Source organism: Pipra filicauda, unplaced genomic scaffold, assembly GCF_003945595.2.
Source record: "Pipra filicauda isolate LSUMZ 115617 unplaced genomic scaffold, ASM394559v2 scaffold10_size6260569_pilon, whole genome shotgun sequence".
Classification (NCBI taxonomy): domain Eukaryota; kingdom Metazoa; phylum Chordata; class Aves; order Passeriformes; family Pipridae; genus Pipra; species Pipra filicauda.
In genome coordinates, this window is record NW_024103541.1 from 3,890,201 (window position 1) to 3,912,811 (window position 22,611).

At 40.0% G+C, this 22,611-nt stretch overlaps 3 protein-coding genes across 9 annotated transcripts in view; 2 read left to right on the forward strand and 1 right to left on the reverse strand.

The window, feature by feature from the left end:
* Positions 1-3,349, forward strand: part of PARP9 (poly(ADP-ribose) polymerase family member 9) — an 11,130-nt gene extending 7,781 nt beyond the window's left edge. For both annotated transcript variants that reach the window (XM_027723583.2, XM_039382002.1), the window contains 2 exons: positions 1,135-1,309; positions 2,429-3,349. In XM_027723583.2, coding sequence (XP_027579384.2) covers positions 1,135-1,309; positions 2,429-2,733 — 480 coding nt within the window. In that variant the 3' untranslated portion in view covers positions 2,734-3,349. The remainder of the gene's footprint in view (positions 1-1,134; positions 1,310-2,428) is intronic.
* FAIM (Fas apoptotic inhibitory molecule) lies at positions 3,254-11,261 on the reverse strand. 3 transcript variants are annotated; one of them, XM_027723599.2, is made up of 5 exons: positions 11,163-11,261; positions 8,605-8,740; positions 8,008-8,236; positions 6,530-6,579; positions 3,254-5,416 (listed from the first exon to the last, which is right to left on the reverse strand). In XM_027723599.2, the coding sequence occupies exons 1-5, from the start codon at positions 11,198-11,200 to the stop codon at positions 5,267-5,269; spliced, it is 603 nt and encodes a 200-aa protein (XP_027579400.1). In that variant the 5' UTR covers positions 11,201-11,261; the 3' UTR covers positions 3,254-5,266. The 3 variants fall into 3 exon arrangements, with proteins under 3 accessions (XP_027579400.1, XP_027579402.1, XP_039237952.1); XM_027723601.2 differs by lacking the exon at positions 11,163-11,261 and adding an exon at positions 11,026-11,083; XM_039382018.1 differs by lacking the exon at positions 11,163-11,261 and adding an exon at positions 9,391-9,697.
* CEP70 (centrosomal protein 70) lies at positions 11,102-22,205 on the forward strand. 4 transcript variants are annotated; one of them, XM_027723594.2, is made up of 16 exons: positions 11,102-11,207; positions 11,653-11,752; positions 11,914-12,037; positions 12,364-12,544; positions 12,864-13,033; positions 14,135-14,194; positions 14,878-14,977; positions 15,350-15,438; positions 15,781-15,855; positions 16,927-17,026; positions 17,702-17,872; positions 18,484-18,630; positions 19,143-19,311; positions 20,505-20,619; positions 21,542-21,621; positions 22,002-22,205. In XM_027723594.2, exons 1-16 carry the CDS (start codon positions 11,199-11,201, stop codon positions 22,067-22,069), a joined length of 1,758 nt encoding a protein of 585 aa, XP_027579395.1. In that variant the 5' UTR covers positions 11,102-11,198; the 3' UTR covers positions 22,070-22,205. The 4 variants fall into 4 exon arrangements, with proteins under 4 accessions (XP_027579395.1, XP_027579397.1, XP_039237946.1 ...); XM_039382012.1 differs by lacking the exon at positions 11,102-11,207 and adding an exon at positions 11,269-11,460; XM_027723595.2 differs by lacking the exon at positions 11,102-11,207 and adding an exon at positions 11,269-11,448.
* The last annotated feature ends 406 nt before the right edge of the window (positions 22,206-22,611 follow it).

The following is a 22,611-nucleotide window of genomic DNA, read 5'->3' on the forward strand; positions in this document are numbered from 1 at the left end:
AAAAGTATTTTAAACATAATGCAAATAATCACTCAGAAAGCGATGAAATTCTGAGTAGTCTTTTTAATTGTACTGTATACTCTTCCTGATATTTTGTGCTTTGAATGCTCCTTTATAGGACTAGACAAATATGAGATTGGTATGGTAGATGGAGTACAATATTCCAGGATACTAATGCACTGTCCCTGTTTTCTTTTTGTGAGCTTGACACCAACAATTAGCAACTGAATTTGCCAGAGTTCTGATCTGATTATGTGTTGAAGCTGGGATCTTGCTTGGGTATCAGTGTTTCGTTGAACAGCAGGTGGATGAGGTTGTGCAAGGCAGAGAAATACAGAAGTTTGTAAACTTTGTGCCTGGTAGTAACTGGGCAACTGGAAACCTCACTGCCGTGGGCTCAACTGCCTTTCCTAAGAGAAAGATATTAACATTGAAATGAGAGTAAATACCCACCAAATGCTTCTTGATCTGCAGAACTAAAGACTTTGCTCAGTCTCAACACAGAAGTTACAACAGAATTTAAAACTGGAGACTGGTTGTAGCTCAGTTAAATGAGTTAAGAGAGCAGAAGTACTACAGCCCCTGCTTGTTTCTAGCTCAGCAGTCTGGCACGAGAGGGCTCTGGAGAAGAGCCTTGCAGGCCCCTGGCATGGGGCTGTGGCTGCCCACTGGTGGAGCCAGTTTGCCTGAGGTTCTGTGTGATTATTTATACTGCTGGGCACTGGGGACACAAGGGACAGACCCTCTTCTCTTGTGCCCCCTTTTTCCCTGACAGCTGTAAAGTTTTGATCAATGGGAGTTGAGGTTCTCCACGCCTTTCTGGACACTTGCAGTTCTTCACAAGACTAGGCTGTAACACCCACACGGCTTATTCTCACGTATGAGATACTCCGTCTGTTCAGTACAACTCAAGTACTGGAAATCAGTTCAAGAGAAATATTCCTACTGATTTCAATGAGAGGCATGGGATAGTGGTATGGTTCTTTTTCCTTGGATCAGTTGCACACTTCAGATACTTTATCTGCTATGCGGTCGATGCATATAAACTACACCAAAGGTTCTTGCATTGAAGAACATAGCATGGATATTGGTCTCTGTTTGCTTATACTACACTATTATTTATTTATGTTACAGATTGAAAAGATACATAATCCTCTTCTATCTGCTGCATTCCAACAAATGAAAAAAAGAATAGAAGAAAGACAAGGTACCTCCAAAATAACCCACAAGTTGTACCAGCATGTTCCTGCTGAGTTCTGTAGTTCAGTTTGCCAGACTGGATTTCACAGGATGTATTCTCCACCAACAGGTAAGAACTTGCTTTGGCATCTTTAATCAAAATGAACAGTGACTGACTACTAAATTCGGGTCAAAATCAGAAAAAAATGTCATTCCTAAACAATAACTGTTTTTCACGTGCATTTAGATTCGTACGAGCTTACTTTATTATCTACAGTAAGGTTTTCCTCCCTGATACTGTAGAGTCAGTAAGGCTCTGGGACGACAAGCCTGGATTCAAGCCTAGCCCAAATACTACTGACAGAATTGTTACTATACACAAAATTCCATCTCCAAGTTTTATTTTGTTGCATCACTCTTTAAAGAGGTCCTTATTTACCTGCTGCAAACATGCACTCAGCAGCTTGGTGCTTAAACATGTTGAAAGGCATCACAGAATATTGAGGCTGGAAGGTACTTGAGAAGGCCATCTAGCCCAGCCCCCTGCTCAGATCAGGTGTGGTCAGAGACAGCACATATTCTGACTGCTCAGCTGCCATTCGGACGGGAGCATGCTCGGAACAAATTGCGGGCTCTACACAATATTGTAGTAGACAGATGTTTTCAGAAAGGGAAAGAATAAGCTTTTAGTGCTTCATCCTGCAATAGGTGAAGGGTGTGATATTTTGCTGGTCGATTGCAGAATTGGGATTTCAGGCAATAAACTGTTCAAAAGTTTGCCTTTCTTTGTCTATGCAATGTACGTGGCACATTTCCACACTTTAAGAGCAGTAAATAGGATGATGGTCTAATTTCCTTGTACTTTTCCACATGATACTGTAACAGCAGTTTTATGTGACATTCTTCTTATAAGTATCAAAGCTTTTTTTGGTCAATTGCATTATTAAAATCTTGCTGCCTTTGGTGCTTATCAGAGTCCCTTGTACGTGATGCCTGAAGTGTCAGTCATATATTTATATAAATACTTTAGACCTTGATGTTTCAATCACTGTATTAACAGTTACATCTGAATGGTTATCACTGGAGTAGCAGTTAATCAAATGTCCTTCCAAAAAGATGGCACATATTGAGCAGTAACATCATGTGTAATCCTGAATCAAGCAGCAGCCTCTTGGGACTACCACCCCAAAAGAAGCAATTGTTGAACACTTTGTCGTCTTCTTCTGAAAATTTTTCTTTCTTTTTCCAGAACAAAATTATGGACCTGGCATCTACTTCAAAAGGAACCTGAGAAACCTAATCGAGGATAAAGCTATGGGGGAAATGGACTCTAAAATGTATGTGTTTGAGGCTGATGTATTAACAGGCTTATACACTAAAGGCCAGTCATCTAATATTATTATGCCACTCGCTGTGGAGAGAGATGCCTTTACATTATATGACAGTTTGGTAAATGATATGGACAATCCTGACACCTTTGTCATTTACAACAGCGTAGGGGCCCTTCCACAATATTTGCTGACTTGTTCCCCAGTGACTGAGCATTATGCATGAGCATTCTCTGAGGAAACCAGCAGCATCCTGAGTGAGAATTAATCAGAACTGTAGCTATTGTGAAGATCCCCTCAGAACAGTCTAGTGCTTAGATTTGAGAGGTTGCTCTACTTAGTAACATGCTGTGGTCAAAGTGCCTCATGCAAAATACTCTGAAATATCCATGAACAAAACAGTAAGGCAATGCCTTAAGGAGATTAGAAGAAAATTATGTGAGTGGAAACAGAAGGGAGAGCATCCCAAAATAAGAGTTTAACATTTACATGGTCATTAACTTTTTACCTTACAGTGTTCTGAGCAGGGGACTATACACATGTTTGCATAGGCTGTCATTTTTCCATTGCATTTTCTTAATCTGAGATATTGCATATGTCAGTGAAACAAAAAGTCTTGGTTGTGTCTTTGATTCTTAAATTTTCTTTTGACTTAAATAGGTGAATGTAGCAGACAAAAGCTGTTTCCCAGTGAGAGACATGCTGTTAAATACATGCAATTATGACAAACATGAGGCAAAACTTCATGATTTCTAACAGGAGTTGCTGTTGCAGGTTTTATTAGTTATTTCAAGCATTGTAGATACATGTATTCAAAATAAAAAGTATGAATGTCACTGTCAGTTAACTTGTAATTTTTATATAATCTTAAGAATGTGATTTGGACTGTATTTGAGCTTTAGATTTCTCAGCAACATTTAATCTCTTTGAAAGGCTACAAGATAGTAAAGAACTGGTTCAAACTACAGCTTGAAATTGATCTTCAATTAATTTACCTTTACCAATATCTTTTAAAGATTACATTGACAGCCTTGTAGCCAGGTATGCCCACATTGCTTCTGCAGTGACCTGAAGCCAGCACATGAAAAAGCCAAGAGCCACTATAGGAATTCGACTATCAAAGGGGATTCAGTCCTGTGCTCAGGTACTTGGAAACTTTCTGTACTGAAGCCTAAAACTTTGCCTGATGTTTACAGCATTTGAAATGCTATTGCCCCAAACAAAAAGCTACTACAAGATTTGTCCAAACAGAAGCATTTAAAATCACCAGTTCTGGGCCTAAAACACCTAAACAGCTTAAAACAATGCTGTAATACAGGAATAAAGGCTCCTCTTTAGTACCTCACCTGTCAGTATCAGGTCAGCCTCTCACCTGAAGTCAGCTATGGTTAAAACTGTCATTACCTGGGGAAGAGAAGGGCTCACATAAAACCTTTAAAAAACAACTGTGTTGTCATATGAGAAGCATTTCACCCACAGGTGAAGCACTGTGCATCTCTAAAACACAGATGAAAGTAGCATTTTATAAAACTTTTCAAAATAATTTGTTAATGAATTCCCAGGATACTTGTACTGCACCTGCAACTCCTAAGCTAGTAGTCATAGTGCTAGGAACTACCCACAAGTCCAGAAGAAATTAAGTTATAAAAGTCTAATTCTGAACTCTGAGATTGCAAGTGGAAATTTTTTTAACCATTACAAAAGAAACTTTTAAATTAATATATTCATATTTCGTTTGGGTTTTTTTTATTATTATTTTAAACATTAGTTATACCTATTTTTGCAAAAGGTAGTTTTGTAGTGTGTGAGCCCCTAACATACGTGAGTTTTGTTCTCAGGAAATCCCAAGGTTGCTCTTAGAGTCTATTCCTATTTTAACTATTCCATGTAAGCAACAAATTCTTTTCTACTTCTGTTCCCTTTTTCCTCATGTTTCTCAATTCACACATTACTGCCATGGAAACACAGAGCTGTAGATTTAAGGTTAGACAGCACTGAACAAGCATAAGCTCTTATTTCAGTTTGCTTCAAGAGATTTCATTTTTTAAAGCAATTTCATGGCAGGAACTCTTCTTTTTCTATTTGCTTTTTTGAAAAACTCAGTACCGAGTTTCTGAACTACTGCAAAAATTTCTAACCAGCATCAGTTTTCAGAAAACCTAAAGGATTTTTTTGGCACAATGTAACATCTTGCTCCTACTCAGAATAAAAAATCAGTTTTCATAACTCAGTATTACTTTAATACTGTTACACAAGTATTGGTAACAATGTATTTCATTAATAACCTTTTTATTAACTTTTTAACTCTTAACTGCACCTGAAAAGGTTTGTAGTCAGTTTAACAGAAAAAAATAATTATTGAGAAAGCTTTAACAGCTTATTCCAATGCCCAGCACATGCTTTCTCCTCCCTCCACATACACTTGCAGTTTATAAGGATTCAGTGTAACTGAATATTTATCTTCCATTTTATTATAATGAGATTTTTTCCTGGTGTATAATTGCTACTGAAGTTCACCAGTGTTCTCCACACATAGTGATATAATATACATTCTATATACATAGTTTTTTAAAAACTGCTAATGTAAGAGGTTGTACATAGTTATTTTCATCTGGTCCTCAAAAAGATTAATTTCATATACAGAAACTAGAAAATAAACCCAGCACAAACTAGATGTACCAAGTAGTACATAGTAAAATAATTACCACAGTAATTGAAAATTCCTGATCTTGGTTCTACAATAATCAGTTAACTAGAGGCTACTCCACAGCCTCTGGGATTTCTCTGTTGTTCACAATAAGGGTATGAATAATTCCCTCCTTTCGTTTCCCGCTACTGACAGCCTTAATGCAACAGCTGTGATCAGCAACAGTGAAGTGAGTTTCAGTCCCATCTTCGACAAATTCACCCTGGGAGGAAGGAGACAAGAGTAAAAACAGACACGTAATATTTTAGCAAATGAAAAAGCATCAGTGTCAAGATCACTTATAGTTCCCACATTACAGCAGCCACAGGTACCTGCAACAAATACAGCCCAAAAACTGAACAAAGCTCCAGAATCTCAGGCAGGGCTTTGTCAACGTGCCCAGTTAAAGATCTGTGGGCATCAGATCACAATCAAAATTTCACATATTCAAAATGGTAAAGTTGGAGTTTGTGGGTTAATATTACTCATCCATGCTAGTAAACAAAAACAGAAAAAGCATCTTCCTGCCCAGTTGTGCCGTACAGCCAGTAAGTGCCACACAAACTTATGCTGAAGTGGCAGTAAAAGGTGAAGTATTTAGGATGCCTTCTACAGCAGGATGCAGAAAGAGATCCCTGAATTGAGTACCAGTTGTGTATTTTGGATTGTGTATTCTTGGCTCCTGCTGCAGTTAGGTAATTTCCTATTACGGATTTTGCCAGGCATGGCTGTGTCGTCTCTGGGAGAGCAGAACAATCCGTGTGCCACTGTAATGGAAGCAGTGAGATTGACAACTAAACCTGCACATGCAGCTTGCAAGAATATCTCCTAGAGCATTTATTACAATATGGAAAAGGCTGAGAGCCATCAGGAGGAGAAATTTTGATTTACTGGAGAAGGAGTTTCTTCCACTGATTTCTACAGAAACGGAGCTCTGACCAACCCGGTCTAGTGAAAAGTGTCCCTGTGACGGCAGGGAGGTTATAACGGGATGATCTTTAGGGTTCCCTCCAACCCAGGCTGTTCCATGATTTGGTGAATCTTCATCCTCCTCTCAGGTATACCAAAACTGTTGTTTTTACAATTTGTACTCATCCAGGGGCTTTCTTGTGGCAGTAGTAACCACTTTGACACATCCTTCAAGGAGGGGGAAGCCTCCCTAGTATGTGTATTGACAGCCATCATAATACAAAAAGACACCAAACAGATTAAGCCTTCTACCTGCCAGCCTGCTCTAAAAATTAATGCACGTGTGACACAAAGACAGAAGCTTATTTTGCTAAGCTTTGGTTATGTAACCGTAGGCTGGGAAGAGCCTTTGGAAGGGATCACGTACCGCTGTTTCCATTTTTTGACCATTGCACCACACATCCATAGTGTCCTTTTCTGTGAAGGAAAAGGAAAACAGAAAGGTATTTTTTTCGCCCCTACAGACAAAGATCTAGGAATTTTAAAAATCTACTGTTGAAATTTACTTTGAATTCCCAAAAGAAGTTCCTAATTAGCCGTAGTACCTGAGCTACAGGGTTTGCTCTCATAGCAGAGATGGGGAGGCTCTCAACAATGAGGAAACAACTTTTGCTTTGAACATACATTTTTACCTCTCTCTAGCCCTGACACTGGGTTGACACTGGGCTATTGACACTGGGTTGTTCAGAATATTGCCAGAAATATTCTGACAGTAATTAATTAAACTGAAAAACTTGAAGACAGAAAAATGAAGTAATTTCTGCTAATTCTTTGAGTGCCATTTTTTCAGTGAAGCTCTAACATTCTTTCTAGGTTGGTTTAATTCAGAAGCAGCATTATTTAACATCCATCAAACTGTTTGTATTCTTAAAATCTTCTCGAAAGCCTAAGTACTTTAAATATCAGTCTTAGATTTTTTTCCATTTGAAACAGAATATTCTTTTACTTCTCCCAGCATATCCTTCTTAAATTATTTTGCTCTAGAATTCACATTACAGACACTGTCATCCACAGGTCATCAGCAGAGAGCTGAGCCCTGCTTGCCTTTCCAGTAAGCACAGGGAGATTAAAATCCTGTGAGGAGATATATCTGTTTCTGGCATAAAAACTGTTTTTCTTCATTGCCCCCCTTCATCTTAGGGCAGTTCGTTCTGTCCTGAGGCTTTATAAAAATCATAGCCCAAGATCTCTTGTTTCCAGATCTAACTATACAGGAATACCTAAGCGGAAGTTTTCCCACTAGATGCCATGGACAAATTCCTCAGAGGGTCCCTTCCTCCTGGCTGCTTGTAATGTATCTAAGAAAGGGGGGCAGAAGAGATGTATTGCCTGCTTATTAAAATAGTGAAAGAATATGATCTGAAGTTTTTAGATTAAATTTGTAGTTAAGAAGTGATGCAGAAAAAAGGATGCTCATTAATCTATCAAAAATGTAGAAATTGTCACACTTCCTCAGATAGAGACTCCTTGACTTTGGCTGATGATTTTTGGAGGGAAGGCCTGGGTACCTGCTGAACAAACATCAGGTTTGATCACAACACAGATAACACTTCTATAACAGGCTTCACCTGCAGAACTGTCCTGTTAGAGCAGCTCTATGAATGCAGCAGCCATAATGCCTCCCAACCTCTTTTTTTTTCTTTTTTTTCTTTTGTTTTTAAATCTAGACCACGTTGCTGTTTTTCAGATTGTCTTTGGCATCTCATTCCAAACTTCCAAACCACCCAAGCTTTTATACTGCACCAGTGCTACCCACTGAACTGCACTTTCTCTTAGTTACCAGTTATTAAAGGCACACAAGCTTTTTCAAAGGCAGTAACACGGAGTCATTCAATGTTTACTTACCTAGAACAACTCTATAGTCTGTACCATCCAAGTTCAATATCCAAGTATTGGTTGTTTTTAACCTGTTCTCCATATGTTTCTTCAGACTCTTTCCATTGATCTCCAAAGTATACTCATATGCAAAGCCACTGACTGCATCTATGTTAATAGCAGCTTTTGTTTTAGTAGCTCCAACAGTGAATGTTTCTTTACCCACTAATTTAAACATCCATTCTCTTCTTATTTCTTCCTGTAGAATAAGACAAAGACAGTGGGTATTAACTGAGAAATCTGAGTGCATGTTTTAATATGAAAAAAATTGAACTGGAACTCAGGAGACAGCTCAGTACTGAACTGTTATTTGGGAATGAATGCATACACGGTGGTTTGTATGCACAGAGTGCTTCTGCCCAAAGACAGCAAAGCACTTCATGAATACTCACACCTTAACTGGAACTGAAAAAAAGAATGATGTAGTTCAATAAGTCAGGTAAAGTTAATCAACTGAATGTACCTCGCTTGCATTTATTAGTCTTTTGTTTGCTCTGATGCATGTTGCATGGAAGTGCACTTATATAATCTGTATCACAGTGAATTTTGAGCACATAGCAATTTCACCTTTCCATCAACATAGACAACACGTTTTCCTGAAGTGGTCCCATGTTCAAATTCAATCTTATGAACACCATCACTTAAAGCTACTTCCCAAACAGCCACCAAATCTGTCATCTTCTCTAAGTGGCTGTACCGAGACCTAAGGAAAAACCAACAAAGTAAATTAATTGTCGTTGAAAGTTCAGTTCCTGATGTGTGCAGTTCAAAGCTTTACTGCTTCAGGGCAAGTTGTTTTTTGCAAATGAAAAATGAGACTTGAAAGAATAAGCTTACAGAACTGCTTATATTTTCATGTTTTTTTCAAACACTCAAATATGACAAAATATCACAAAATATAACCCGACAGTTACACAGACTCACTTAGACGAACACGGTACAAAGACACAGATACCCATCTAACCTCTAAAAACCTCTAGAACTCCCATTTCAGGTGACAGTAGGTTACAAAATACACTTAGTATTCAGATGCTCCTGGACAGTTCTGCTATTTCCTGGTAGGCATTAAAATACAGTATTTGATTAGTCTCAAAGAAAGTGTTTCAGCCTTTTGGACTTGAAAAATAGTCAGGATGGCCAGTTTAGCTATTTGCTGTTTTAACAGATTTGTCTGTAATCTCATAAACACTACCTACATCATTCAGAAATGCACACACAAACACACAGGGGAAGAGATCTGGCAAGATATCCTTTTATTTAAGTAATTTTTAAAGTTTAGATACAATCATAAGTGACCACTGGAACTGTGGATATCTTTCCAAATCTGCTCATACCACAGTCCTGATTTTTTACCTTACTTCATCTTCACAGACAGTAATCTCCTCACCGGATGCCATAGTAACCCAAACAGCTTTTAATCCAATTAGCAGCAAGAAAAAATAGAAAAGCAGAATAGCAGCAGAGAAGTGCTGAGGTCTAAGTTTTCCTGGTTTTCTCCAGTTAAGATAAAGGACATTTTTAAAAGCGTTATTAACTACATGCAGTGCTAGCTGTAGTATATATGATGAAACAAAAACATTTAAAATAAAACCATCTTTCCTCTTAAACAGAAAGGCAAATGTATATTGAAAAAATATAATATTTTGCAAAATTAGTAAATGCAGTTTATCCTAACTTTATTAGCTCATCATAACTTTGTTGGTTATTTGATGGAAAAACAGGCTGCCCAACTTGTGACCGAAAGCTTAGAAACTAAAAACTTGACCAAAGCAGGAACCCAGTTAGAGTTGCCCATCTCTGTCCCAGACCGTAATGACCTCAGGACTGTGAAATAGCACAGCCAACAATTTCACCCACTCGCTTTCCTAAACCACTGTAGCAGTTTACAGCAATCACATGAGCAAATCTGACCTGGCAATTCAGTCACAAAATCTATGTGAACCGCAAATAACTCGTTTCTTACTTAAGAGTAATAGACCATGATGGTGTTTTACAACCACTGACTGATTTTTAATGTATTATTTTCACTAATTTGCTAAGGGCTGTCTGCCTTGCCTGTGCATATCAATAAGTGTAACTTAAATGTAAACAAATAGTAACACGTGCTAATAAATGCCCAGGAGACTGTTTTGGCTGTTCCTGAAGTTACTGGTGGCTGTGAAGGCTGGCATCCCCTGGCACACGGTGGGAGTCAGGCGGGATGTATTTCCCTCTCCTCAAAGGAGCGGGCGCGGGGGCTCGGGATAGACCCGCGCTTGTCCCAGGCATTGGATCAGCACAAGGAGCGGCCTCGGGCACAAAAGGAAATGCCAGGAGAGGTGGCAGCTGGAGAGTGTCCCCAGGCCACCCTTCACCATCCCCGGCAGGACGCAATCCTGCGGCGTGGATCTTGGAGATCATTTAGGATCGGTGCTGAAAGGGTTAGGAAGCATCCCAGAACACACAAATTCCTTTTTTTTTTTTTTTTTTTTTTTTTAGCAAATCATGGTAATGAGGTTATAGACTTCTATTTTAAACCGAAGCTGAACCCAGACTCTAGGTCAGCCGTGTGTTTCCTGAAGGCCAGCCGGTACCACCCGAGTCCCAAGGGAAAGCCCGGAGGGACCAGGCGCTGCTCGCTTCCAACAGCCACCCGCTGGCTCCAATCCAGGGAAACGCATCTGTCCTGCACCGACCGCCTCGTTTCACCGCGTTTTCTGCTAACCAAGCCAGCAGCCCAAAACGAGATTTACTCCTGTACACATGAGGGCTTGCTCTGAAAAATAAACTCGGATTACCGCTCCCCATCTACCTAATCCCGGCAGCGCTCATCGTGGCGCGGCGTACCGGGAAGCGCATGAGCTCCAGGGCGCTGCATATCTCCCCCACCCACCGGCAGCGAGCTTTTTTTTTTTTTTTTTGTGAAAAGCCCAAGTCCCTGCAGTGCCGTTCCCACCGCCCCCCAGGCGGCTCATCCCGCGCCCCGCACGGCGGCGGCCCCGCTCCTACCTCCGCCGGGTCTCCTCCCCTCGGCTCCCGCGCCGCAAAATGGCGGCTCCCGCCCGGCGCCGCCCCGCGCCCGCACGCCCGCCCGCTCCCTCAGCCCCGCTCCCGCCCGAGGCGTTCCGCGGCCGGGGAACCGGCACCTCTCCTGCTCTGCGTCCCGGTCGGCGGCCCTCGCCATGACAGAGGTACCGTGGCGGCCCCGGGTGTCGCTGCTGGGTGGTTGGAGCAGGACAAAGAGCGATCCAACAGCCCATAACCCCCGGAGCCGCCACCGGCTCCCTGAGCGCTCCGCTCGCGGCGGGGCCGCTGCGCCCCAGGGGCGTTGGAGGGACCCCAGAGCCGGTGGTCTGGGCTTCTTAAAAAGGCGAATTTTGCTCATTGCACATATTTTGCCTTCTGACAGAGATCGGGAAAACTGAGCGTGCTGTATGTTGTTAAGTACGCTTTTCCTCAGTGTATTTTGCGGATCCTATTGGAGCGTCTCCCAACCCCTCCTGTAGTGGCTGGGGGTTCTAGGGGGGTTGGGGTTGGTTTGGTTTAATTTGGGGGCATTTGGTATCCCCCACCGCCTGCACAGCTGATCTGCAGAACTCAGGTTTCTGCCTCTTCTTCCCCTTCTCCCAACTGCAGCAGGAGAAAGCAGAGTGGGAAAATTTAAACAAGCTATTAATGCGTCATGGGTTGAAACCGGTGAGTCTTGCTGCCCCCCAATGCTGCAGAAATACGACAGGTAAGGACATGCTAATTTAACTGCTTTTTGTATTTTAGTAAGTCTAAATTCATAAGGCATCTCTAAAGCTGTCACTTCCAAATGGCAGCAGACATGCAGTCTTCTCCTTAAAAAAAGGAGAAGCCTTTCACTGTGACTTTGTTTATGTTTTGTATCTCCAGATATGATTGTCCTAGATAGTCAGTCTTCTCTAGAAATAAGACTTGCATTAAAAACGCTGGTGGAAGACATTGAGCGACAGCAGAAGTTGATGCAAGGACTTATGGAGACAAATCGATGTCTTAGGTAAGACACAGTGGAAGGAACTTACCTGCTAATGCAAAGTGAAAGTATTATCAATGTGCATCTCCTGCCCAGTGGAGATCTAGTCTCACCAGAGGCCTAAGACTTTTTTCCTGACATTATTGCCCAATGTGCAGCAATGTTGGTCTAGTTCCTTTTGAGCTCTTCTGTTATTTCATCTGCTGCTTCTTCCTATACCTGCATATTTCCCATATCTGCTGCCACAGGATATTATCAAATGATAATAGGTGTGTCAGGTGTGTGCTTCCTGCATTGTCTTTAGTGAAATGAGTTTAATTTAAATGAAGGATTTATTTATTTTTTTTCAGAGACGTGGTGCGACAGGAGCAAGGTCGGGCATCTCGACAAGAGCAACGGGCTAATGATTTGGAAAATGTGGTGAAAAACATTAAGGCCAAAATTCGTCAGCTGGAAGATGAAACGATAGCTAAAGCTTGCCAGCAACAGAACCAAGTCAGAGAACTTCAAAAAGACCAACAGGCTTCCCAGGTAGTTTGGATAGTGCTGCCTGAGGATTCAAACTTTCGTCTTTTTTTAAAAGATCTAAAAATATTTACATTGATCAAAATTTACATGAGTCTTGGGTCATGGAGTTAGTACACTGTCTAGAGCAAAGATTTTTTGAGCTGTGCAAAATTTTCTATCAATAACTTAGAAAAATATCTGTGTCCTTCTTCCACTGTCTCTTCAGTATGGCTAAAACCCAAAGACTAATCCTCCTTGGGACCAAGTGTGTAGCTGGGTATGTACAGAACAGTCAGCTGGGAGGTCAGAACAATTTAATAATGCTCCCATTACCTATTCCCAGGTAAAATACCAACAGCAGCAGGAAAAGCTGCAAGAACAGGAAGAGGTTATTGCCCGTTTGCAGAAGGAGCTGAGCAAGGTTGGGGTGGAGGAGCAGCACCGCGTTGCCACTCAAAACAAAATGTTTCGTCAGTTTTGCAAAAGAGCTCCCAAGTCTCTTCTAGATCAGAGGTAAGTGATCTTCTTATATTGGTGAACAACCTGTATCACTGAATGAAGAAACAGATCTTAAAGTAATGCTTCTCAATATTTATATGGAAAAAAAAAAAAAGCTGGAGACCTTAGGGGTGCAAGCTGAAATATGAATTCTTTTAAAGGTACATCAGTGCAGTGATATTTTTCTTTTGTAAAATTGTGAGACAGATAAATCCATGGCAGAAATTAAAAACTTACCAGCCACTGCCTACACTAGGTGTCAGCAAAGGGCAGGGAATGATTCACTCTTCTCTGGAACTGCAGTGTCTGCTAGGATGATCTCATCCTGGGATTCTAACATTTAAAAATGTAAATTTAAAAAAATGACAAACAAAAAAACCCAACAGACATGATCCTCAACACCACCACCACCCCTCCCCCCAAAAAAATAGCCCTTCCAGTTTTGGGAAGGGATCTTTGCAACTGCAGGCTTGCTGTGAGGCTTCAGAGTACTTTAGGGTAAGTTCTGAAAGTATCCCAAGGCTGAATCTTTTGCCAATAGGATTTCCATAGCTCTGCTATACTCAAGACATTTGCCAGTTTTTAGGCCTCAGTTAGCCATTGCTTTACTGTGCTGATGTCACCTGCTTTCTAGGCCTGGCCACAAATGTTTACTTGGGAAGCTTCTAAAAGAGATTGTGTGTGCACAGGCTTTCCCTCATGCCCTTGCTGTATGAGAGGAGGGATCACTGAGTTTGGTTCCCTGTGCTCTCTCATGTGTCTCTCCAAAACGCAACCTCAGAGTGCTCAAGCCACTTTATTTTGACTATGCCTCTCTGTTAAGCTTGCTGGGTAAGTTATAAGATGAGGAGACTGTTGGGCAGATTTAGGTTTTTTCCTCCTCTTGAATGATTTTGCCAGTTCTAGACTAGTACAGAGTTAGTATCTCTACTTTTCATTCCGTCATATTTTCTGTTTTGGCAAACCATGAAAGAAAACCCACTGTTTGGAGCAGCCACTTCTGAAGTGCAGTGCAGCTGTGTAAGCTCGCCTGTTCCTTTGGGTTGGTCACTATTTCTCAGGCATGAGTTTTTTGAGATTATCTGAAATTCAAAATGCCATTTTTCCTTTCTTCAGGTACCTTTGTCTAATTGATTATTATGAATCTCAAATTAGTCAGATTAAAAAGGAGCTGAGGTAGGTCTCATCTAATGCCTTATGGTACTACTGTTCAAAATTTATTTACCCCTTACTGTTCTTAAACCATATAGTGGTAAATATTCTGTGCTCCAGATCTCTCTAGAATGTAAGAAACACCAAAACGTTGTAATGATCATGGAAATTTGGATTCATCCAGGGAATAACTGTCAGTCCAGGCTAAGCAGCTCCTCAGTCAGGAGGCCAGGACAGCTGGGAAGTTTGGGATATTCAGACACTTGAGCTTTAAGTCTTTTTTTTCTTTTTTTTTTCTTTTTTTTTTTTTTTTTTTTTTTTCCTTTCCTCTTTTGCCAGAATTGCTGCATCAGCTGTGCTCAGTTGAATGATCTCCTAAAACTAAAGGAATACTGGGTTTTCAGATCTATCATGCTGCAAAGCAACAAGCAGATACCTGAGACATTCCTATAGTTTGAGTTTATTATCTTGAAAACTGAAATGGGATTTACTTGTACTGGAGTTTCTCTTGAGGATAAGTGCACTTGATTGGCATGTGAAGCAGCTTTCCCAGAAATTAGAGCAGTGGATCTTAGGGCAGAATTTCCAATTCTATTTACTTTTTAATTTTGAGAACATTATTATCATACATACAACCCTAACTAAACCAACTTAGATTTTTGAGTTAATTGAATTGTAAGCTCAAACAATATTTTTTTTCCCAATAGGCAATATAAAAAAGATGAAGACCGGGTACAGAGACAAGGAAAAAGCAAGGAAGACTTCTTAAATCTAGATGCTACTCCTAATTACAGAGCACTGCTCACGGTATGGAACTGCCAAATCTAAGTCAGTGCAGATCTCTAAATGGTAACCCTTCAAGAGCCACCTAGAAACATAAATATGTTTGATTTCTGTCCCTTGTCATGTCTTCTGAACTTGTAACCTCTCTGGGCAGGGTTCCCTGTCTTTACGCAAAGGTTCAGCACTGTGTTGTGAGTCTTTGCTGGGGACTGCATAGTCACAGTTCTCCACCTGTGGTCTAATGCAGCTCTTGGTCTTAGTCATTTATTCCTCATTCATGCTGTCTTGCTGTACAGGCAATTGTGAACTCTTCTTAACATGTAATATTTTAAATTGTTCAAGTTTGTTGATTAGGAAATGAGTGAAATAGAAGAAATAACCCAGTCTATGTTGCAGTCTTTCCAGAAGCAACTTATTGAAACAAAAGCCAGGAACGAAGAGCTTTTGCTTGAAAATACAAATCTCAAAAAAGATTTGGAAATAAGGTGAGAAAGGATAAGTATCATCCTTTGCAAGGCCATTTTGGTAGATTTTGCTTTACAAAGAAAGAAACCAAAAGTACCAGTGGTTGCACAAGTGTAGTATGAAATCTGCAATCAAAGAAATAAGATATGGCAGCAACAGCCAAACTCCCCTTCCTACACGGTTAAAAACAACTGCTAGTGGTTAGTTTGCTGTTAATTGCTGTTATCACATAGAAATGTAGCAGGATTTAATTTCCAGAATGTTTTGGCACTGGCAAAGCTTTCATATTTTTTTGCTTGGCTAAATTTTATAGATACCTCCCAATACAAGACATATAATACAGTGCTTTTTCTTTCTAACAGGCCAACTGCACAGGAATTAAAATTTCACAAGCACCAAGTGAAGAAACTAGAGAAAACTTTAAAGAAAATTATCCAGTAAGTATATTCCTTTAATAACTTCCATGAATCCTCTGGACTTCTGAAAGCAAAGTTACTTTGTAATGTAGATAGTGGCTTATACAGCATGTACCTTATCAGCATTCCTCAGAGCCTCGTTATGGGCAGCAAATGCTGCTGGATCTCCAAAGCCTTGTGTATCTCTGAAATGATGGCAGGGTCTCCAAATGGGGGCACAGCAGTGTGTCTTTTTTATTTCACTTTGTCTTTCTGAATTTGATTTGAGGGCTATTGCAGGCTATAAGGACAGGGCAGATCTGTGGTGTTTGCTGCTTCATGAGCTATAAAGCAAGCTCCTGGTTACATTATGGATTATGAATGTGAAGGTATGAGTTGGCAAAATGTTACAGCTACAGAAGTTATGTCCATATTATTCTTAGAAGTTGACTTCATTGTTTTCTGAAACATTACTAAGAAAATACATTGAAGGTATTAAAGATCTAGTGTAGGTGAAGTGTTTTTATCTGTAATTTCACTTAGTCATTTGTGCATGTGTATATGGAATGATAAACATAGCCTGAAAAAGACATCACTTAAACTTTAAAATAAATATACACATTGTGTATATTTAAATGGTCTTTTCTCTTGTGCAGTGGATATTAATTAGATGGTAATTTTAGAGAAAGTCATCTTAGATTTGATAAGAGGGATGTCGAGCTGTGTGTAGTTAGCTAGGAAAGATATTCCAGCAGAACCAGATAAAGACTGAGCTTGGAATTTGACCCTTTTCAGTAAAACTCTGGATTTTAAAGTCTTCAGCCACAGTAGAACCTCTGGTAACAGAATAACAGTGTGTCTGGTGGTGTCCCTTCTAAATCAGAGTAGTCTGGAATAACCTCAGCCTGGAGGCTTGAGATAAATCAGTGATATTTACTTTAGGTATTGTGTTGTCAGTCTGTACTAGTTCAGTCTGATGGAATTCTATTGGCCAACAGCATAACATGGGGATTTTATTTTGTAGGTGCTACATACCTGGTTCTTTTATCAGGTTGAAAGTAGTATCTCCTGCTAAGGCTGTTTGTGTAACCAACTGTGTGTATTTTTGTGCAGATCTTTGGGCAGTAGGACTGGAGAAAGAGAAGAAAAGAAAGAATCTGGGAGCACTGCAGAAGTGGATCAGCTGCAGGCAGCTTGCCGGCATTACTTACAGGTACACAAATTTTATCTGTGCTGTGTGTATCTAGCACTGTTACAATGCAATACTATACATGTTTTGTTTAAACACCTAAACTGGTGGGTGCTGGTTTGAGTCTAAGAGTTCCTACCAAGTCCTCTGTGCAAGATGAGTAATGTCCTGGATTTGACAGTTAATGTAGGCTAGTTCTCAATTGTTTTATCTCTGAAACATATAGAAAGGAAGAAGACACTAGGCTGGCAAATATCAAATCCATGATTTAGCTGAAGTCTTTTCAGGACAGGGGATTTGTTCAAGGTCTTGGGCAAAACAGAGCCTTAGGTTACAGTATTAAACATGCCTGTGGAGATAGTGGCTTTTGTTTTTCTTCAAATTAAAAAGCCCTAATATAATAAAACTTAGCAAAATGCAAACTGTGGAAGTAACAATACCTTGAGTATATTAAGTATCCCTCAAAGGGAATTATATTTGCATTACTTTTACATATCTTCTAGCTAGTATGTTTAAATCTTTGAATCTATTACATATTGAATGCTTGTGTAAAATTCATCGATAGTAACATTGGATTAATAGTAATATTGGAGCTATTTGTGATTTAATGTTTAGACAATCAAGACTGTGAAAGAGAGGAATTTTATTACAAAATGTCATACATATTTGAGCAATAACACTTGTTCTTTGTTTTTGAAGGTTTTGTCCCATATTGATTCTATTTTGCGAAGTCCAAGAGCTCCCCCATTAATATACCGGCGCAGCAAAGGGCCAGTGCAAAATTATACTAAAGAGAGTGGACAGGAATGTGGATTTGAGCACCTTCCCCTCACCATAGAAATGTGGGCAGATCAGCTGATGGCCCTAAAGGTAACAACACGTTATTGTACTTGGCCTTATAGTCTTTTCATGGGCTGACCCCTCCTTGGTCTCTCCCTGTACGTAGTTGTGTGGGTTTTTTGTGTGTAGCTTTTGTTATTGCCTGATTGGGTGTTAAATGTTAAAAGTAATTCTGCTGTCCATGTGAAACACATAACAGAGATACTCCTCTTTGTATATCATTTAAGTATTTTTGTTCACTGGCTGAGTCCATAAAAAGACAATTAAGCTTTAGAGTCTGGACTTCACACATTAATGACGGTGCATTCTCTTTCTTCCTTTTGTCTGGCCAGAACAGTAACTTTTTGATCCAAATACAAGTGAAATAGTTCTGTTTGAAAACAAACTCTCTGTGATCAAAACTTCTTAATTCACTGAAACTGTAAAACAGCAAATATAGTATTTTAGACTATAACTGTTGTTTTCAAATCAAAGAATGTCAGCAAGATACTGTGCTTAAATTCCATGAAAGCTAAAACCTTACCATCTCCAACACTGGAATGTTTCTGCATATGAGAAACAGCAAGTCTGCCTGTTTCTGTAATAAAAACAACTTTAAGCAGTTTCTAAAATAATTTGTGTCCCCTCCCTTCCTTTAAAAGGATTTGCATAGGTCCTTGAGAAAACTGTCTCTGGAACTCATGCCCTGGCATACTGCAGATCCACAGGATAACAGAGAATCCATACGAGTTGAAGATCTCCAGTTCATAGTAGATGCAATTTTGGAAGAAATAGAAAATAAGGAAAAGGTATTTCTCGCCAGGGGTTCATAATCACAAGTTACATTCTTAAGTGCATTCTTCACACGGTGATTAGATCGGTGCATTTGAAAGCCTTGTGGGGTTTAAGAAATATCTGTTTGAAGACATGTAATAGTCAAAGACTGTTTTAGTATAATGGATAAATTCACCTTGGAGAAGGCTGCTTTGATCAAAGGCACTTGACCAGCAATGAATTTGCATTGCCTTGTAGTCTCAGGAATGATCCTGTTCTGTTTCTCAGTCAGTGCTGAGAATACATAAATGTACTTCTCAGCAACAGAGAAGAAAGCTTTTGAAAGAGTATTTTGGATTTAGTATATATTTGTGCCTGAAAAGTACTGAAAATATGTCTTCAGATTTAAAAATACTTGAAAGGCTGAGATTTAATAAGGGCAGTACACTAATGTTTCTTCAGACTGTTTTTAGGAGTGTTTCACAGTTTGAAAGTGTCCTTGCCTTGTTAAGCAGTAACAGTGATGAGTTCTTCCTGCTTGTTACAGAACAGCCAGACACGGTCCTTGCAGACCCTGTCTGCCATAGTCTCCCACTTCCAGAAGTTGTTTGATGTGAATTCTCTGAATGGTGTTTATCCACGAATGAATGAGGTTTACACAAAGCTTGGGGAAATGACCAACGCTATGAGGAATCTCCATGAGCTCCTGGAACTAGGTAAAGACTGACCACTGCAGTTTGTTCAGACCATTCCAAAGGAAGATGAAAATAAGTGAGAAAGCTGATCTCTTCATAGAAAATAATATTGAGCTGTTGAGAAACGAGTAAACCAGGTGTTTTCTTCACTGGGAAGATAAAAATAGGCTCCTGACAATTTACAGTTTAAATAGCAAATTCCCATTATTTGTAAGCCTTTAGCAGTTGCTGAAGAATAACAGGGAGGCAGAAAAGAATAACAGAGGAAATGGAATTTTTATTTTTCCCACAAAGCTTTGTTTTCTGTGAGCTGACTTCATAATTGTCTTTCATTCTCTACTAGAAAGATAACCTCTGCTGTAGATTTCTACTCAGTAATTCATTCAAATGTAATTGTGTGCAATCCTCAGAAACTTCCATCTTATGCTGCTAAACTTAAAAACCAAAAGAAGTTGTTGAATGTCAAAACCTGTCAGAACTCAGAGGTGTACTTAGTTACTTCTCTTCTAGTTTGTACTTCTGAAGAACAGGAGTTGCTGCTGCTCCTGGGTTTGAAGGATTGGCTGGGCTGTCGGATGTCCAGCCCCAGAGCAAGGCTCCTGGGCTGCTGAGCCTTACTCAAGGAAAGAAGGAGTCTTCCTGCCTGCAGCCAGCATGGGAGATGAGGAAGCCTCATGTCCCTCTAGTAACTGCAGCTTAGAAGATGCCTTCTCCAAGCCTAGTTCTTCTGAAATTGAGGGAGAAAAGGACAAGAAGCCTGTTATCTTCAGTCACAGTAGTCAAAACAGTTAAAATCCAATACCAAAACAAGTTCTGGGTGTTAACAAAATATTTATTAAGCAGGTTCCCTGTTGGCATAGGCCCTATAATGTGCCTGGTGTGTCACAGGAACCCTCTCTCTATATATGTAATTTTAGTTGGCTGATTTCCACTGAAATTGTAGGGTGCACTTTAGTACCACTTCTGCTGTGAACATTCACAGCTCTGCCAATTTTTTTTTAGCCACTGAAAGATTAGTGAGAGATTCCCCATTCCTAGTTAACATTTGTTTATTTCTGACCGTGAGCACTTTGTTTTCTATGAACGATGGAATGTGTATGCCTAGATCTATGAAAAACAAATAAAATCTGGCCACCTGCAAGAATTCAACTGTGTCTAAAATACTTCCCTGTTATTACTGTTACAAGAAACATGAAGTGTTTCTTTTTCCACAGACAGTTCAGCTCCGCCCACTGTGGTAGTGGATACTGTTGGGAAACTATGTGACATCGTTAATAAGAATGTGACTGAGCAGGTACAGCAGCTTCTGGGGACTCAGGACATCCACAGGTATGTGGGGGCTGTTCCATTGGTGACCATTCCTCAAACATCAGATGTAGTAATTGAGAAAAATGGCTAAACTGATGCTGAAAGAAACCAATCATTTGTTATAAAGTCAGTGAACTGCGACAGCAGAGGTGTTACTATGATCCTACTTGAAACAACTCTGGAATCCTTTCATCAAAAGGATAAAGCTGGAAGAGAAGAATTGAGGCCAGAAGGTTCCAAAACACCCCGTGGTTTGCATGGATAAGGTGATCAAAGAAGCCTTAATGGGATGTGTGTTTCATCAGGAGACAAATCCTGCACGTGGGTGGGGAAGAGAAAGTGTTGCAAGTTTAAGCTGTAATACTGAAGTGTATGAGTTGCTAAGGCAGTGTATGCCTCAAGCTGCCTACCTGTTCCATCTTCAGCAGATGACAGCCACATCTAGGTGGTAGCAGACTGTAAGAGCTTGTGTTCAGCCTATGCTCTACAAACCAACTAAAAATGGGAGCAGGCAACAAGTCTGACACATGCTGAGTTAACAATACTCAGCCCTTCTGTGCTCACTCCTCACAATTTTAACTAAAGAACAGCTGCTTATAAAGCATTTCTAGCCCTACCTCCAAGGTAGTTATATCAGCAACCCCCAGGCAGTATATTTAGCATATATAGACTAATGTTCCAGTCCATAGACAACCTGATGCCATGTGAGGAGGAAAGGAAGGACGTATGTAGGGCATAAATAGTGAAATCAGAGATCCCTGTGACAGCTACCTCTTGGTGGCTGCAGGTTTCAGGACTGGAGAACAGAGTTTTGGTGTCAATGGTTTTATATACGAAGTAGCTGTGTTTCTACAAAGTCATGACAGAATGACAGAACAGCCAAGGAGGTGAACTTGCAATGTCCTTGCAGCCCCTGTCTGACAGTCTCACTTGCACATTTCAGTATCATCAATAAACTAGAGGAACATGAGCACTTCTTTCCACCATTTCAAGCTCTCATCCAAGATTTGCTCTGTCTTCTAGGTAAGTAATATTTGCAACAGTTGGAATTATCTTCATGCAAATGTTTCCTCATAGAACTTTAAATAACTAACAAGTGTTTTGTTTACTCCTGGCATGCTAAAACACAAGAAGCATGTGAGGGATAGTGCTACCTTTTGTCTCCCTCTTCTTTCCATCTTTCCTCTTGAAGTGACCAAAATACTTTATTTTCATTGAACAATGCATATACTCAATCATATTACTCATAAGCCCAAATGATTTTTTCCCAAAAGCATTAAAAGGTGTGAGGAGTTTATTTTATTCACTGTCTGTTTTTCTAACAGTTAAGTTAGAATTTTGGCTGAGCTTGAAGGTGTTCTGGGTACATAGGCCTTACCATTTTGCTTTCCATTCTGTTGCAGAGATCAGTAACCTGGATGATATTTTGCCTGTGGTGCGAAACCTGAAATGGAGAGCTGGTAAAGAGTGACTCTGCTCTTCTTGAGCAAGATTTATCTTACCTGTGAACACACCTGTCGATGTATATGAATTACAGCTACCTCTACTGTTACCATAAGCAACAATTCCAGATTTTATATAAATAAAAGTTGCTGCATTTTTTTAAATTTTTCTTAATTCTTGGTCAATTTAAGAAAAATTTTCATTATAACTGCTACTGACTGGTCTTCTCAATCTCAGAGAGAGATACGCTCTGCATCAGTCCAGGAAACTGAACCCAGCACACGACCAGGCACATTATAACCACGAGCATTTTGAATGTTACTGACACATTCAGTATGAGATAAAGGTGCTCTAACTGCCTCAGCCATCACACTTTCAGCATTTGCCTATCTTGGTTTTCTGGAGAGCCCGTTTTAAAATGTTTACATTTTCGGCTCAGTTTGGGATGTGACCACATTGTTACTCAGTGAGTATTCTCTCATGTTATGGACTGAAGCAGACTGGATTAATGCAATCTAGGCCAAAAATATTGGAAATTTGCTTCAAATGATGGTTAGAAGTTACCATGGT